This window comes from Elaeis guineensis, chromosome 6 (assembly GCF_000442705.2).
Source record: "Elaeis guineensis isolate ETL-2024a chromosome 6, EG11, whole genome shotgun sequence".
NCBI lineage: Eukaryota > Viridiplantae > Streptophyta > Magnoliopsida > Arecales > Arecaceae > Elaeis > Elaeis guineensis.
In genome coordinates this window covers 23,800,502-23,819,965 of record NC_025998.2, presented here as the reverse complement: position 1 = coordinate 23,819,965, position 19,464 = coordinate 23,800,502, and the positions used below count along the sequence as shown (strand labels likewise).

Sequence of the window (19,464 nt, the reverse complement as noted above, 5' to 3'; positions counted from 1 at the left end):
CCGAAATCTCAATGCTCTTTGGAAACTACCGAAGAAATAGAACTGAGGATAAACCATAAAACCTTGAATATATCCTGGACAAGAATACATCAGCTGAAACAATATCAGCCTAACTGGCATTGGAATATCTGTCATGCTCGGCACCATTTCCAGGACTTTATATGGTAATTTATCTGCACGGAAGGTCAACAGCCTCCAAATTTCCAATATATCTTGTAATGATCCTACAGCAATGATGTTGATCCTACATAATGAGAAGGAATAATTGGTTCGAACCACATTGGTCCTACCCCAACAAAACAGAGATTTACAGCACAGGCATCCAGCAAATCTGGTCAAATTTCTGACCCTTCATTTCTCAGGCTGTCAAAGAATCGTTAACAAAAGACTGGTCAACGGCCTCCAAATTTCCAATATATCTTGTAATGACCCTACAGCAATGATGTTGGTCCCACATAATGACAAGGAATAATTGGTTCAAACCACATTGGTCGTACCCCAACAAAACAGAGATTTACAGCACAGGCATCCAGCAAATCTGGTCAAATTTCTGATCCTTCATTTTCTCAGGCTGTCAAAGAATCGTTAACAAAAGACTGGCCAATATCCCCAGTTGGATCTTTGAGGACTGGATGAACAAAAATCAGATTTTTTCCATGCCCTCATTTAAAGTACTGCTGGGCAGTGACTTCATATTCCCCAAGTATGTTAGTTGACAACTTGTTTGCTCCGAAATGATAACAATCCAGTCTGATGACCATGTCAATATATATTTCATTGAAAAGTTGCTAGAAATAAATAAACAATGAAAGATGAAATATTTAACTCAAAATTAAGGCATTTTTATGTTGTACAAGTGTGTCTATTGCCAGAAAAGTCTCATGAATTTATGCGCGTCTTCTGGGTAGATATTGTTTAGTCAAGAAAGATCAATGGGCTTAGCACATAGCTGCTGCAATTCTTCTTCTAGAAGTTGCAAAAGATTCGCTTTAGTGCGCCTATATATCCAGGATTTAGTTGCCACATCCCAATCAAACCTTGCTGGTCCACTGCAGGGGACAAAGATGAAAAACATATCCTACCATCATCAGCCATGTGAAAAGGAAATAGCCGAAGAACTGAAGAAAGAAGATAAGAATGAACAAAATGGAAAGGAACACAAATAATCCTGAACATTCCTGTATATATTAAAAAATACTACAGAATTATGTGGAAAATATATATAATGCATATTCCAGAGAGGAAATGGCATGCTAGAAAATGATTCCACTTTGTATTTCTTGCTTTCCTTCTCTGTCATACAAACTAAAATAATCTAGCAAAGGTCCTCAGCTAACACTCTGGTACTAAAAAGTCCATTAGAACTTTCAAACTTGCCTCCACTTGATCCTTAACTTCATGGATTTTATATTTTTAAATACACACCATCAAATCACATTATCTTAAATTTTCTTCTTTCTCCTTTTGACATACCCAAATCAACCATGTTGCCAACTCACAAGGTCTTCTTACAAAATTGGAATTCCTATGAAAAATATTCTCTTGCCGGATAATTTTAAGACCCAAGGACCAGCAACCTTGGAGGTTATTTATTTATTTTTATTTTTTTGGGGGAGGGGAATGGGGAAGGTGGAAGAGGAAAAAGGAACTCTAGCACTATCATTTAACACATGCCTTGGTTCTTATGAGAATTTAGATTGTTTATCTCATTCTTGTATCAATATTAAAGACACCAACATATAATTCATAGGGTAGTTCAAGGTGGAAGAAATTATTGAAATATTTTTGAAGTATAGAAAAATTCATCTCAAATATACATGCTAGTCTATGTTATAGACTTAAAGCAATGAATTTTTTAGTTGCTTTTGATTAGATAGTGTTTTTTTACACCACCCCCCCCCCTGCTCAAGTAATCCACCTTCATATCTATCATCTAGGTTATCTATAAATCTACAATAAGCTTCTTTTAGATAAAGTAGCATAATGACAGATGAGGAGACACCTGACATTGCAGAATTCGAGGGGGCAAAAGTTAGATGCTTTGTATATGTACTCATGTACGTTTCAAACTGGCATTCACTTTGATTCACATGGAACCTGTCTAATATGTTGGCCTTACAAGCAGTATTGACTGGCATAAGTACCGTGACATCACAATAGTGGAGCACAACAAAACAATTTCAAAAAGTGCACAAGAATGACAACATAGGACTTAAAACAGGAACATCATGTCATATCAAATCTGAAAAAAAAACCTGTAACTTACGCATATCTTGCATGTCCAGCGTGACATAGAAAAATGAACATGCAGTTTACATAATTTATGCATGATGCTCTATTTTATCTGTCCAATGGAATATCTAATGTGTCTGTTTAAAACTAACATAAGAAAGTTCATCCATTCAAGTTGCTCAAGAAGCTTCTGTGGCCTCTATGAGATCTATTACCATCAGATATTCAGGTGGCTTTAACATCTGACAAGAAATTTATCTGATCAAGCTACCGATAGATTATTGATGAACACTTGAATTAAGTTATTAGAGGTATATAATTCTATTTAATTGCATTTTATTTATTAAAAATTTGATGCTCTTTAGTCTATTTTATAGGTAATTGAAAGTTTGGATTCATACGATTCAAATTGGACTCAAATCGGATCAGATTTGAGTGAACCAAACAACCAGCTTCCATTCCAGTATGAACGTGACTTATTGATCAATGGAGTAGAAGCAATATGAAAATCCAACGATGTCTTTATTCACACTCCCACCTCTCCTTTCATAAAACCTAAGCCTCCTCTCTATAAATACACACCAACCCTCTTTTCTCAATCCATCAGCCCCCTTGTGGGGTTCTTCATCTTCTCCCCTCTCTCTTCCTCCTCTTTTCCATCAAAACTCTTCCCTTTCTCTCTTCCAATCAAGCCAACCCTAAGTTCTCTTCAAGCTTCTCTCTCTCTCCCTCTTTCTCTTCTCCATAAGTCTAGAAGAGATACTAATCCTAACACGACATCATATTCCTCCACAGATCTCTTTTCTACATCCCAAGAAATCAAAGAGAGGTCCTAATCCTAATATCGCTACCCTTTCTTTTCCACATACCCTCTTTCATTTACCTTTCTTCCTTGGAATTCCTAGATCAAGCCTTCCAGCCATCCTGCCATTGTCTGCACAGAGGAAGACGAAGGATTCAAGAAGACATATCCAATATCGGACACAGCTAGAAGATCAACTTGGTTTAGTTGTCTTGTATCGCAATTTTATTTCTTTTTTTTATATATTCTTCTTTATTTGATTAATGAAAAATAATTTTTGTAATTTCTATACTTCTTTCTTAATTTCTTGTAATATATTATTCTTTTTTTTTGTATTTTTGAAACAATCAACTAAGATCCCTACGGATACGATCCCGACTCACCCTATCTACATAGTAGTGAGTAGAATTAATTTTAGTGTGCTACGACACATATCAATTATCATCCACAACAGCATATACATAACCATGCAGGATCGTAATAGAGGAATATGAAATGCCTAATATGAAAACAAGTCACCACTACATTATAAAACAAAACAAATGTGAATGAATATATAAGATGCATGCAGAGTTGACATGTCTGTGCATTTATGCACTCATGCATAAGCACTTGCACAGAAAAAGACCTCGCACTGACAAAGCAAAAGATCATAATTAAATTCGAAGAAATATGAAACAAGAATAGATTTGAAACAAAACCATGTAACAAAGTAATGGTTTTAGTTTAAGTGTAATTGAGGCATGGGACCACTTATCATAAATTGACTTCCATCCATCTTCCTTTCATGACGCATAACAGATATAAGAAGGTACAAAGAGATCCCAGGTGATACATCTAAAAAAGAGCGTAATGCAGGCCAAAAAAAGTCCAAGTTAAAATGGGAGACTTGATGTCTGTTGCCCAACTATGCAACACAAGAGGGAGGGTAAATTAAGTTTTTAAAAAAAATTTAAACTGAACTTACAACTATGAAGATTATTTAACAATGAACAAGATATGTATGGAGAGTCTAATTTATGCAAGGTGTAGAAGTTGGATGCAAGAATGCAAGAGGATAAAGAAATTTAAAAGGAGAGCAAGTAAGCACAACACAAACAAGAAGATTTATAGTGGTTCGGTGCCAACCTTGCACCTACATCCACTCCCCAAGCTCCTACTTGAAAATTTAAATCCACTAAACTGTATTCAACCCGAATACAACGTCGGAACCTCCGACTCTAGCTATCCCAAGCTAAAACACTTGTTTCCCGAGTATAAGCCAACCCAATACAATCCGATTCAAGATTCGGATCAACCTTTCCACGTTTTGGATTCATTCCAAAACAAAATAAACAACTCAAAAATAGAGTATAGGAGTTAATCACATAAAAGTACAGATGTAGCTCCTTTAATGAGCAAATAATGCTTTAAATACACTTTACACAATTAGAAGGAAGCTCTTTCTGATTTCTTCAAGGTGGTTGGAGACTTGAATGAGCTCTTGAGGAGTTGGTGAACTTAAAATAAAAGCTTCTTGACCTTTTTAAGTGGGCTCTTGCTTAGGGTTGAAATGAATGCTTGAAGAATCTTTTTCAAATCTCTTTCTTATCTTGATTTTCTCCTTTAAGTGCCTTTTATAACTTCAAATAATGGTGGAAAGTAATCTGGACTGAAATAGAACCGTTAGAGCACATTAAATGGGCATTAAATGCAGCCAAAACAAGCTAAAAACTAGCCGTTATGGAATTTTTTCGTCGCAGGGGTCGACTCATAGGATCGACTCATGCTCATGAGTCGACTCATGAGGTCACGGAGGTCGACTCATGGGGTCAGCTCATATGGCACAGAACAGAAATTGACAGTTCTGTATTTTTAGCTTACACAGCAACAGAGGTCGACTCATAAGGTCGACTCATGCACAGAGATCGACTCATGGGGTCGACTCAATTGGGTGTGCCAGCTAAAAATAACGTGTTGTTCAGTCCCTTTTGTCATGAGTCGACTCATGGGGTCAACTCAAACTTATAAACATGATATTCTTTCAAAATACACATCCAAAAATATTGAAATTGCCTCCAATAGATTACAAATCTTGTGTTCTTGCTCTTGAGACTTCTGAATCAGAACTTAATAAAATTACGATTTTGCCCCTGAAATACAATAAATCTTTTTCTAAGTCAAAATCATTAGTAACCTCCTCAAATGCTTTGTAATCATCAAAATCAATTCAAGGAGCAATAATCTTCCCTTTTTTGATGATGTCAAAACACCTGAGCAAAAGCATATATAAAACATTGAACATGAATTTTAAATTTATGAAGATGCATTACTTCAATATTATAGCCAAGTATTTGAACAAAATACATCATAAGCAGTTTGAAGATCAATTTGAAATTTGCTTATAAGTTCATTTTTTTTGAAAATTAAAAAAAAAACTGATAATTTTGGTTCTTTGACACATTTGCTTAACAATTTTGCTTATTGCTCATTTCTCTTATTGCTTATTGCTCAAATTCGATTTATTAGTTCTCTACTCCCCTTTTTGACAGCATCAATTAAGATTTTCTACTCCTCTTTTTAAGGGATCTTGAAAGGATAAATTTTCTTTACTCTCCTTTTTTGATAGCATCAATTAAGATCTTAAGGAATTTTAAGGATAGAGAAAAGAAAAGAAAGATGACAAAAAAGACATATTTTCTTTACTCCCCCTTTTTGATACCATATTTTACTTCTTTAGCCCCCTTCTTTGATTGCTTATTTTTCTACTCCCCCTCAACATAGCAAACATAAAGGATATATCAACTTGCTCAACTAGAAGATATTGTAATTCATAGTATTTCTCAGTACTAATATGAGTTTTTGTTCATATCTCATAATTAAAACGATTCAATTTGATCACATTCATAGACATTCATTGAAAGTCAAAGCGCGCGCGCACACACATATATATATATACATATATATATATATATACATATATATATTCAAAAATGACTGAATACAAAGATGTTACATATGAGTTAATACAAAAGTCATGGATAGAAACTATCCAAGAGTCAATCAGCTAACAAAGTACAAAGATCAAAAGATAGATCCTAGACTTAGAAGTCTAACTAATCTAGATCTAATAGATGTCATGGCTGGATGGATCAGTGTCTGAAGAATCAGAGATGGGGTGAGGAGATGTAGGATCAAGTCCATGGGCACAACCTCGACCACATCTGCCTGAGCCATGGGTAGAGGTACCAGCACGGGTAGAGGGGTGAGAAGATCTTGGAGCCTGAGAAGCTACGGACTGTGCAATAAGAGAAAGTCTGACAGTGTCCAAAAGATCCAAGGCTCTCGATACAGACTGCATCAGGACACTGAACTGAGTAGAAGCATGTTTACTAGAGTCCCTGATCTCTCTCCTCAAGAAGTCAAAACCACTCTCTAGGACTCCTTGAAGTCTGGCTGCCTCTGCAGATAGGTCTGAGACTTCTATGATGCTCTCATGCGGCTGGAGATGGGCTAAAGCTAATACTTGCCCCTGCAAATCCAAAAATCTGCCTGTCAATCTCAGAATACATCCCTCAAGCTGCTCAATACGTACCGACTGATCAGTGAGCATCTGAAAAACAGTAGAAATATAAGGGATCGGTGTCTGATCAGATACATCCTGAGATGTCGATCCCTGTGCAAAGACTGAAGTACCAAACTGTCGAGATAGAATGGAGGATACACGCTGGGATATCATCTCAATTTGATCATCTGCCAATCTGAGCTCTGAAGGATATGCCCTGCTGTCCGGCTGTGGAACTGAAGTATGTCTCCTCGCAGACTCTAACGGACCAGCCTCGTGATCAGAAATAAACTGAATATCTGGTAATGCTGCTTTGTGATCACGAAGGGGTGAGGATGGTCCTTCCTCCTTTGTTCTATCCTCAGCACTCTATTCCACACCTTTTATCCAACCACCATCAGTTTTAGAAAATCCCATGCAGTGCAATGTGTGGCGGTTGATAGTGTCGGAGTGGGATAGTCTAGCTACAGCCTCCCCCTCAAAACTAACTCTGAACTTCCTAAAAACTAAGGTGAGAACCATACCAAAAGGCAAGTGTGCCTTGGACCTGTTCAAGGTCTCTCTCATGGCCTCAAACATCAATGCAGGGAGGTTCAGGGGGGTTTGTGTGATCACATGGTACATAATACAGATGTCCCTACCAGAAAGAAGATCGTGTCTACCACTTCTAGAAAAAAATAATTTGGTTACCATGTGGTGTAGCAGTCTCATCTCAATAGAAAGAATCTTTGCCTCTAATTTGTTCAGACTTCCAGTTAAGGTTCTCCCTAGAATAACATTTATTCCTTCCTCTTTAACTGGGAGCTCCATGTTGGTATACCCCTCACGTGGTAAATGAAGTATCTGCCCCAAAAGCACAGAATCTAGGCTAATGTCTACACCCTTCACTGTGGATTTCACTGTTTCATTGCTGTACCCCAAATTTAGGTAAAATTCTCTGACAAGATCGACATATGTATTTTCTTTTAAGGAGCAGTAAAATTTCCATCCTTGGTCCTTAATCTTTGATCCAATGGTGAACCCTTCTTTTTCAAAAAACCTGAAATCAATATTTTTTTCCGGATTCTACTTTCCTATCAAAGAGGGGTACCTTACTAGGGCTGATTGGTGATCGGGTTGAAGCTGAAGCTGAACCATGAGCAGGATTTGAAGCAGAAGTGGTCTCGATTGCTAGTCTCTTTCGGCGCACACTTTCCTCTAACCCGCGAACAGATTTCTTCCTCTGTGGAAGCTTCATCTTGGGAGCCATTTGCACAGGCAAGACTAGCACGAAACTTAGGAGAGCAAATGTGAGGGAGAGATGAAGGGTTTTTAATGAAAAGATAGATTTTGGAGAAGTGATGTGCCGATTTGGAGAAGACGGGTAGAGTCTAGGATAAGCTCGAATCGCTCCAAATGAAGAAGGAGAAGGAGAGGAACTTGGTTCCTAAGTGGGCGATTTGGAGTGTGAGAGTCGGTAGGAGAGGAATTTTGAGGAAAATCTTGGGTTTGAGGAAGAAGAGAGGGAGACCTTTGGTTCGGCGGAAGGAAGAAGGCGGAGAGTTGGGTCGGCTCAAGGAGAATTTTCAACAAAAAGAAAGCGCCCGAAGGATTTTATCATAATTACAAGTTTACCTTAGGGTTGACCCTAGGGGTTAACTCATGGCACAGAGAAATTCAGAAAAATGATGAAACAATTTCGAAGAAAAAAAATTTGAAACTTTAGGAGAGATGTTTACCCAAATATTGATCATATGAATGATAATTTGAGCTTTTGAGCTTAAAACAAAAAGAAAATTGAGCTCTCAAAAATTGGTTCAAAAAATTTTTGGCATTAAGAATTTGGAATCAGAGAGATACTTAAGCTGATGGATCAAGAATTCCTAGTTCTCTCCTAATTTCACAAAATCTATCTTCACTTAAGGCCTTGGTAAAGATGTTAGCCAATTGTTTTTCAGTACTAACATAGTCAAGAATTATGTCTTTATTTTGGACATGTTCTCTTATGAAATGATGCCTGATTTCAATATGTTTTGACCTAGAATGCTGAATTGAATTTTTAGTGAGATTTATAGCACTAGTGTTATCACATCTTATGGGAGTTTCATTGAGTTTGATATCAAAATCTTCGAGTTGTTGCTTAATCCACAAGATTTGAGCACAACAACTTCCGGCTGTAATGTATTCGGCCTCGACCGTAGACAGTGCTACCGAATTTTGTTTCTTGCTAAACTAAGAAATTAGGTTAACTCCAAGAAATTGGCAAGTTTCACTAGTACTTTTTCTATCTAATCTACATCCAGCAAAATCGGCATCTGAATATCCTATTAAGTCAATTAATGAATCCTTAGAATACCATAATCCTAGAGTTTGTGTACCATTTAAATATCTAAGGATTCTTTTAACTGCATTCAAGTGTGATTCTTTTGGATTTGATTGAAAACGAGCACATAGACAAACACTAAACATAATATCAGGTCTACTAGTAGTTAAATATAATAGAAAACCAATCATGCCTCTATAAAATTTTAAATCTACACTTTTACCTTCTTCGTCCTTGTCAAGCTTACATAATGGGCTCATGGGTGTGCCAATTGCTTTGGAGTTCTCCATTCCAAATCTTTTGAGTAATTCTCTTGTGTACTTACTTTTGGTGATAGAGATTCCTTCCTTTGTTTGTTTGATTTGGAGTCCGAGGAAAAATGTAAGTTCTCCCATCATGCTCATCTCGAACTCCCCCTGCATGAGCTTTGCAAAATCTTGATAAAGAGTTTCATTAGTAGACCCAAAAATAATATTATCAACATATATTTGTATAACTAATATATCATCTTGATTTCTTTTAATGAAAAGAATTGTGTCTATATTTTCTCTTGAAAAATCATTATTAAGTAGAAATTTGCTTAGCCTTTCATACCAAGCCCTGAGTGCTTGTTTTAAACCATATAGAGCTTTATTTAACTTAAAAATATGATTAGAAAAAGCATAATTTTCAAAACCTGAGGGTTGTTCTACATAAACTTCTTCAGCAATATATCCATTTAGAAAAGTACTTTTGACATCCATTTGAAATAACTTAAAATTCATAAAGCAAGCATATGCAAATAGAAGTCTAATTGCTTCTAATCTAGCAACAGGTGCAAAGGTCTCATCAAAATCAATTCATTATTCTTGATTATAACCTTTTGCAACCAATCTTGCTTTCTTTCTTATTACATTTTCATGTTCATCCAATTTATTCCTATATACCCATTTTGTGCCAATTATTGAATAATTTTTAGATCTTGATACTAAAGTCCATACATTATTTCTTTCAAATTGATTAAGTTCTTCTTGCATTGCATTAATCCAATTACGATCTTTTTCAGCTTCGTCTATGGTTTTAGGTTCAAGATGAGAAACAAAAGCAAAATGATTGAATGCATCTCTAAGTGAGAAACGAGTTCTTACACCATGTGTAGGATCACCAATGATTAGTTCCTTGGGATGATTGTGATCATACCTCCATTCTTTGGGTAGATTGTTTGTACCTTGAGGTTGTTTTTGTTGTTCTTCACCTTCCTCATCCTGTTTGTCTTCATGTTCTTCATCATCTTGAATGGTTGAATCTTTTAGAGTGATCTCCTTCATCCCTTCTATAAAAAGATCTGCATCATCAATACCTTCATTCTTCCTTGAAGGAAGATCGTTAGTTTCATCAAAGACAACATGTATTGACTCCTCTACTACTAAGATTCTTTTGTTAAAAACTCTAAAGGCTTTACTAGAAGAGTAACCAAGAAAAATCGCTTCATCGGATTTTGCATCAAATTTTTCTAGTCTTTCTTTACCATTGTTTAACACAAAACATCGGCAACCAAAAATATGAAAATATGCAATGTTTGATTTTCTTCCTTTCCAAAGCTCATAGGGAGTTTTCTTTCAAATTTGTCTAATTAAAGCATGGTTTAATATGTAACATGCCGTGTTAATTACTTCCGTCCAAAAGTATCTTGAAAGGTTGCTTTCACATAGCATGGTATGGACCATTTCTTCGAGAGTTCTATTTTTCTTTTCTACTATCCCATTTTGTTGGGATGTCCTAGGTGCCGAAAAGTTATGGCCAATTCCTTTTTCATCACAAAACTTTTCAAAATCCTGATTTTCAAATTCGGTTCCATGATCACTTCGAATATTTTGAATTGAAAAACATTTCTCATTTGTGACTTTTCGATAAAATTTAGAGAAAACATGAAAAGTTTCATCCTTATGTGCCAAAAAGAAGACCCATGTAAAACGAGAGAAATCATCAATAATTACAAAACCATATCGTTTTCCACCTAGACTAGTAGTTCTAGTAGGTCCAAATAAATCCATGTGCAATAGTTCTAATGACCTAGAAGTTGAAATAATATTTTTAGATTTAAATAAGACTCGTGTTTGTTTACCCATTTGGCATGCATCACAAATTCTATTCTTCTCAAAATTCAATTTGGGTAAGCCGATAACCAATTCCTTTTTAATAAGTTTTGAAAGTGAATGCATGCTAATATGTGCAAGCCTACGATGCCAAAGCCAACTAGTCTCATTAATCTTGGCATTCAAGGCTACTAGGCATTGCATGTTTATTTTGGAAAGATCATTCAAATCTAACATATAAACATTACCATATCTATGCCCAACAAATTTAATGCCTTCACTAATAGGACTAGTTACAATGCAAACTAGTTTCATATATCAAATATATATAGTTTCAGATCTAAATAAAAATACATCACATAGACATCAAATTTCAGATCTAAAACTAAATTTACACATATCAAATATATATATAATTAAATCTAAAATAATGATTAAAATATTTTAAAAATATCTTTTCAAAAATCGATTCACATCAAACTAGGACAACCTTTACAATATAGGGGGTAAACCTTATATCAGGACAACCCTATATCAGTTTGATGTGAATTTTTAATCATTCTAATTTTAGAACTAAACCTAAATTAAACATATCATATATGCTAATTTTTAGATCTAAAAGATTTGATTTAATTATAAAGATTCAAAAATAACTTTATATCCTTTATCACAAAATTGACTGATACTTAATAAATTATGTTTTAAACCATCTACTAATAAAATATTTTCAATATACTTGGAGAGAGTGATACCAATGTTACCTATACCGATGATCTTTTCTTTGTCATTGTCTCCAAAGGTGACCATCTCTTCATTTTTAGCAACAAGTGTGATGAATTGGGATTCATCACCAGTCATGTGTCTTGAGCAGCCGCTATCAAGATACTATCTCCGATTTGCTCCTTGAGATGCAAGACACACTTATATACAAGAATCAAGTTTTGACTTTTGGTACCCAAATTTTCTTAGATCCTTTTTGGTTAGTCATAATGGTTCCTTTTGAAATTCATATTTTCTTTACATTGAAATTTTCAGATTTATTAGAGAAACATGAATAAGATTTGTATCCTACTCTACCACATTTAAAGCAAGTTATATTTGGAAACTTGTTGTATGATGAGTTTACAAAGATATTTTTCAGAAATTTTTGTTTCTTTGAAGGGTTATATTCAAGACCACCTTTATCATACATGGCTTTTTGATCGTCAAGTATCATGTGAAGTTTATTTGAGCTTAAAGTGAATTTTTCCACCATTGATTTCAACTTGGCAATCTCATTCTTTAAATTCAGATTTTCTTGAGACGGTAAATTTTTCATTTGAAATGCTCTCAATTTCTTTTAGTAAAGATTGATTTCTTGACTTTAATTCTTTGTTCTTTACCCCTAGCTTCTTTAGTTCATCAATTAGATCATAAAAAGCTTCATGAAGTTCTTCAAAGGTAAAGTCAATAGGAGTTTCAATATTTACCTCATTTTCATGTGCCATAAGGCACAAGTTGGCTTGTTTCTTTGACTCTTCTTCTTGATGTTGTTTCATACTCAGCTCGTGAGTCATCAGCTAAAAGCTCTTCCAAAGGTAGGATGTTCAGATCTTTGGTTTCTTGGATTGCGGTCACTTTGGCCTCCCAAGTCCTTGGTAAAGACTTAAGAATCTTCCTCACGAGGTCACTGTTAGAATAAAACTTACCAAGACTCTTTAAATCATTAATAATATCAGTAAAACGAGTAAACATTTCAGTTATTGACTCATCAAGCTTCATTTTAAAAAGTTCATATTTATGCATAAGTTTGTTGATTTTTGATTCCTTCACTTGGTTAGTTCCTTCATGAGTTACTTCTAATCTATCCCAGATTTTCTTAGCAGATATGCATGTTGAAATACGATTGAATTCATTAGCATCTAGAGCACAATACAAAACATTCATCGCTTTAGCATTTAGTTGAGCCATTTTCTTATCAACCTCATCCCATTCTTTTTCAGATTTGGTTGATTCCACACCATCAATTAATTTAGTGGGTGTGTGTAATCCGTTTACTATGATACTCCACATATCATAGTCAAGTGCTTGAATAAAGATTTTCATCCGAGCTTTCCAATAGGTATAGTTTGACCCATTGAAAAGTGGAGGTCGGTTTGTGGACTGCCCCTCGACTAGAGAAATGCCAACTTGAGTTGCCATAGATTTTTAACTCTTTGATGGTTAAATCAAAGTAGGGCTAGAGCACCGAGCTCTGATACCACTTGTTGCCCAGCTATGCAACCCAAGAGGGGGGTGAATTGGGTTTTTAAAAAAAATTTAAACTTAACTTATAATTATGAAGATTATTTAACAATGAGCAAGATAAGTATGGAGAGTGTAATTTATGCAAGGTGTAGAAGTTGGATGCAAGAATGCAAGAGGATAAAGAAATTTAAAAGGAGAGCAAGTAAGCATAACACAAACAAGAAGATTTATAGTGGTTCGGTGCCAACCTTGCACCTACATCCACTCCCCAAGCTCCTACTTGGGAATTTAAATCCACTAGACTGTATTCAACCTGAATACAACGTCGGAACCTCCGACTCTAGCTATCCCAAGCTAAAACACTTGTTTTCCAGGTACAAACCAATCCAATACAATCCGATTCAAGGTTCGGATCAACCTTTCCACGTTTTGGATTCTTTCCAAAACAAAATAAACAACTCAAAAATAGAGTATAGGAGTTAATCACATAAAAGTACAGATGTAGCTCCTTTAATGAGCAAATAATGCTTTAAATACACTTTACACAATTAGAAGGAAGCTCTTTCTGATTTTCTCAAGGTGGTTGGAGACTTGAATGAGCTCTTGAGGAGTTGGTGAATTTGAAATAAAAGCTTCTTGACCTTTTTAAGTGGGCTCTTGCTTAAGGTTGAAATGAATGCTTGAAGAACCTTTTTCAAATCTCTTTCTTATCTTGATTCCCTCCTTTAAGTGCCTTTTATAATTTCAAATAATGGTGGAGAGTAATCTGGACTGAAATAGAGCCGTTAGAGCACATTAAATGGGCATTAAATGCAGCCAAAACAAGCTAAAAACTAGCCATTACGGAACTTTTCCGTCGCAGGGGTCGACTCATAGGGTCGACTCATGCTCATGAGTCGACTCATGGGGTCACAGGGGTCGACTCATGGGGTCAGCTCATATGGCACAGAATAGAAATTGACAGTTCTGTATTTTTAGCTTGCACAGCAACAGAGGTCGACTCATAGGGTCGACTCATGCACAGAGGTCGACTCATGGAGTCGACTCAATTGGGTGTGCCAGCTAAAAATAACTTGCCGTTCAGCCCCTTTTGCCATGAGTCGACTCATGGGATCGACTCAAATTTATAAACATGATTTTCTTTCAAAATACACATCCAAAAATATTGAAATTGTCTCCAATAGATTACAAATCTTGTGTTCTTGCTCTTGAGACTTCTGAATCAGAACTTGGTAAAATTACGATTTTGCTCCTGAAATACAATAAATCTTTTTCTAAGCCAAAATCATTAGTAACCTCCTCAAATGCTTTGTAACCATCAAAATCAATTCAAGGAGCAATAATGTCTCTTCCCAGTTCAATGAGCATCAAAATATGACCCTTGAGCTCCTTAGTTTCTTGAGTACACAAAGAAAACTTAAACATAGTTGGCCTTTAAACATAACAGCTTTTACTCTTCATACTATTCCATTTCTCTCTCCAAGCCTTAGTAGTTTTTCTGCCATGGTTAGGGAAAGATGCTTTCTAGGCATGCTTGCTCCACAACATTTCTATAAAGAGTACCAGCAACCAGATCCATCTTGTACCAAGATGTTATATGTCAAGCAACCTCATTTATTGTCAGTGGTGGAATATTCTTAGCTATTATGCCACTGAAAATAGAACAATTGAAGTTATTTTACTTGAGACAGATCTACAGAGGATGCAAAAACATGAAACAGGTCACAAATTGCAGAGCACATCACAATAAAACAAGAGATGATTTTGCCATTCATTCTCCCCAAAATGGAATACCTTTTCATCAAGGATAAACCTCTCATTTTGGAATATGATCAACATGAAAAATTGTCAAATGCACTATGAAGGGAGAGCCGGGAAGGATCGGAGTCCATGTGCCCTTGGAGTTCACCAATCCCTAGCTCAAAAGGGAAAACAATTTTAGCTAATTGATAAGCTCAGAAAGCCACCATTCTGTTCCCCCATCCCCCCTCAATTCCCCAACCAAACAAGCCCACATCCCCACCCAATTCACCGACCAAAGAAGGGGGAAAAAAGAAGAGACTATCTTTTAAAAGATGTGGTGTTTGAACATTTTTTTTTTCTATTATCTAAGTAAATTCCATACTCCACCAGTTACTCAGAGGCCATCCACAAATTGATGCCCCGAACCTACATGTCTTTCCATGCCGTTACTTTATTTCCTTGGACACCTTTCATGTCTCTCTAACAAAACATATTTTTATCTATCAATTTTATGCATGCCTTATGTAGCCTCCTTAATGCCTCATATGGCCCCATAAGCCCCACAACATTCACCATATTTTAATATCAGAATATCTACCCATGAATCTTCTTCATTATTCACTCCATTTATATTTGTTTCCTTAGAAAGTAATATTGTACAAGTCTACTTCTTGGAATACTTAAATGTAACTATCCATAGACCATTTCTCTCAGACCACTCTCCAATTTCATTTGCTCAAAAGCCATGTTATTCAGCGACAAGTTCCATTTCTATGAAAAGCAAATATTTATAGCATTTTTTCATGAATCCTCATCACTACCATCATCCAATTCAATGTCATCTGTTGAACAATAAGAGGTTGATGAGATTGCAATTTTGGCACTAGTACCCAAAACCTATTCCAAACTTGATGGAGTCATCTATGTCATCGGTCATGATTCAAAGGATCCTCATGTATCATTCAAACAGTTTCTGAGAAACCAATGCTTCAAAACAGGTAGCTTGCAAACATTGCAGAGAGCCATGAAACCTCAGACGCACTTAGCATACGTTGCTTGGTTTAGAATAATGGAACGATGGAGAAAGTAAAATAGTGGTCCACCATGAACTGAAAACAAACCAGTAAGCCTAGGAAGATACACAACAAAATACTCTTTCTTTTCTTTAAAACTTTATTCCTGGAAGACACAAGTGATTACATGCCAACTTATCGAACAGGCAACAGTAACATCCAAAGGTTAGAGAACAATACCTTACTGGTGACGACAACCAGATTTGTCTGTTTGGTGTTTGGTTGTTTATGACATATGTTCCCAAACTCCCGAGCTTCAATGTCAAAACTTGATTCTGCTCATTTGTATAGCAACTGAACCATTAAAATTAAGAATAAATGAGCTTCTAGGTAAGCACCAATAAGAGGAACTTATCTCATCTCACCCCATAGTCTATATCATAACCATCCATTTGGACAGAGTCACCATACTCCTTCCTGTCAAGGGAAAATCGCAAATTGTGGATGTCTGACATTTAATTTCTTAAAATTAATATACATTAGAAAATTCAAAGCTAATATTTTAACAAAGAAGGGTATTTCTGTCTATAGAATTGCCAAAAAAAGAGAGGGGTGAGGGAGAAAAATGACATGCTAGTCATTATAACTTAATCATAAAAACTACCTCAAATTTTTCCTGCAAATCATGTATTGTCGCATCTGCCAACCTATGAAACTCATCCTTCGCCAGAACAGACCTATGAAGAAATAAGAATTACTCAATAAAGAAAGAACTTTTTTAAGGGAAAACGAAAAGAATACAAGAACTTCTAAAAGGTGTAAATTTTCTTAAACCTCAATCCGAATTATCTCGACAACAACTTGGTTAAGACAGTTTCAAAAAAGAAATGCAGACGTGACCCATATTTCTTATAGACGTACTAATATTTGGACAAAACAGAAGAAGAAAAATCTTCCAAAAGACACTTAATTTTTCATAGCTATAAAAATTTAAAAAAATAAAAAAAGGAAGTTAAGAATTAAGTTTAAAAATTAACTAAATTTCATGAAAAGCCATAATCTCTCTACCCTTTAGAGCAAATTAGAAGATGAATAGCCTCATGAACATATATCACATCTAATTCAGTAGAGAATAATAGTCCTCGTAATTGCACTGCAAAATCCTAGCATTGCACCAACAAACCCTAAATCGTTACCTGTTCCCATGGAAGGGAAGAAAACCCTAGAAAACTCGTTAACACAGTGAACCGAATCGACGGGGGGAAGAAGACCACGCACCGGTAATCTACGACGGCCGGCCCCTGCGCTCTATCGATATCCGAAGTCCGAGTCGATAAGAAAACCCTAGAAATTGATGGATATCTAAGCAGCCTGGAAGCCCTCGAGACGGGCAGGAAACTGCCGTCGCGGACGCCGAGGTCGAGAGCTACGAAAGCTTCGAGAATCGGAGAGCAGCGGCGAAGGCAAGAGGAAGAAGAGCAGGAGAAGAGAAGAGGGGGAAGCCGAGATCGCGCTGTGGTTAATGGGCGTCGGATGAGAAGCCTTGGAGAGAAGGGAAACGCCATGAACCACTGCGAGAGCGTTCGAGAAGGAAAGAGCCAGCATCGAAGCTGGAAATTGGGCATAGAATCTCGCAATCTGTGCCAAGTTTCGGCCCTATAAGAAGTTACAGGGAGACCCTCAGTGCTTTACCTAATTAATTTAAAAAAAATTATTTTTCAAAATAATTTAATTTTTAATTTATTTATCAGATTGATGTAAAAAAATAAAATATTATTTTGAACGGTATTTTATCATCGCTACGTTACCCATCTTTTTTTCCATTTTCCATGTAGACGATGCCAAAAAAAAATTAAAATCATAAAATCAAATGACATTTTTTAAAACAAGATATTATTTGGTGTTTTAATTTTTTTTCAAAAAAAAATGAAAAAAATAAAAAAAATTATAATTTTAAATTTATAAAAAAATAAAAATTATAATTTTGATAAAAATAAAAATTATCATTTTAAATTAGTATTCCCATTTCAAATTATCTTTTTAAAAAAATATCTAAAAAAAATTATTGTAAAAAAAATAAAAATACTATAAAAAAAATTAAAAAAAAATAGAAATTATAATTATAAATTTTAAAAAAATAAAAATAAAAATTTTAATTTTAATTTTAATTCAAATAAAAATCATCATTTCAAATTACAATCTCTTTTTCAAATTAATATTTTTTAAAAAATATCATAAAATAAAAAAAATGAGAAAAAATTATAATTTAAAATAAATTTTAAAAAATAAAAATTTTAATTTTAATTGAAATAAAAAAAGATAATTTTAAATTATTTTCTTTATTTAAAATTAATTTTTTTTAAAAAATATATCAAAAAATCTTTAAAAATTTAAAAAATAAAAAATATCATAAAAAATGAGAAAGAAATGAGAAAAAAATAAAAATTTTAACTTTAAATTTAAAAAAATAAAAATTTTAATTTTAATTCAAATAAAAAATATCATTTCAAATTACTTTCCCCATTTCAAATTAATTTTAAAAAAATGATAAAAAAATAAAAAATAAAAAAATAAAAAGTGCCATAAAAAAGTCAAAATTTTAAAAAAATGAAAAAAAATAAAAATTATAATTTTAAATTTAAAAAAAAAAAATTTTAATTTTAATTAAAATAAAAAACATCATTTTAAATTACTTTCTTCATTTTAAATTAATTTATTTAAAAAATATTTCAAACAAATGAAAAAAATACCTAAAAAAAATTTCATAAAAATAGAAAAAAATGATAAAAATGAAAAAATAAAAATTATAATTTTAAATTATAAAAAAAATTAATTTTAATTTGAATTCAAAAAAATAAAAGAAAAAATGCCATAAAAAAAGTGAAAAAAAGGAAAAAAGTATGAAAAAAATAAAAATTATAAAATAAAATTATAAAAAAATAAAATTATAAAAAAATAAAAATTTTAAATTTAATTCAAATAAAAAATATCATTTAAAATTATTTTTTTATTTTAAATTATTTTTTTAAAAAATATCTGAAAAAAGAAAAAAATTGGTGTAAAAAAAATAAAAAACGCCATAGAAAAAGAAAAAAGGAAAAAGAATTGAATTGAAAAAAATAGAAATTGTAATTCTAATTCAAAAATAAAAATTATAATTTTAAATTTAAAAAAATAAAAAATTATAATTATAATTCAAATAAAAAATATCATTTCAAATTACTAAATTAATTTAAATTTAATTTTTTAAAAAATATTCCAAATAAAGGAAAAAATAACTAAAAAAAGCCAAAAAGGGTAAAAATGGGAGAAAATTATAATTATAATTTTAAATTATAAAAATTTTAATTTGAATTCCAAAAAATAAAAAAAATACCATAAAAGAAGTGAATAAAAGGAGAAAAATGGTAAAAAAATAAAAATTGTAATTATAAATTTAAAAAAAAAATTAACTTTAATTCAAATAAAAAATTATCATTTTAAATTACTATCTCCATTTTAAATTAATTTTATTTATTAAAAAATTA

General features: G+C 33.6%; 1 protein-coding gene across 1 annotated transcript; it reads right to left on the bottom strand.

The window, feature by feature from the left end:
- Positions 1-665: 665 nt before the first annotated feature.
- On the bottom strand, positions 666-17,539 carry LOC105046968 (frataxin, mitochondrial). The gene is made up of 5 exons (XM_073259360.1): positions 17,216-17,539; positions 16,602-16,674; positions 16,363-16,410; positions 16,178-16,272; positions 666-1,049 (listed from the first exon to the last, which is right to left on the bottom strand). Exons 1-5 carry the CDS (start codon positions 17,500-17,502, stop codon positions 920-922), a joined length of 633 nt encoding a protein of 210 aa, XP_073115461.1. The 5' UTR covers positions 17,503-17,539; the 3' UTR covers positions 666-919.
- Positions 17,540-19,464: the final 1,925 nt, after the last annotated feature.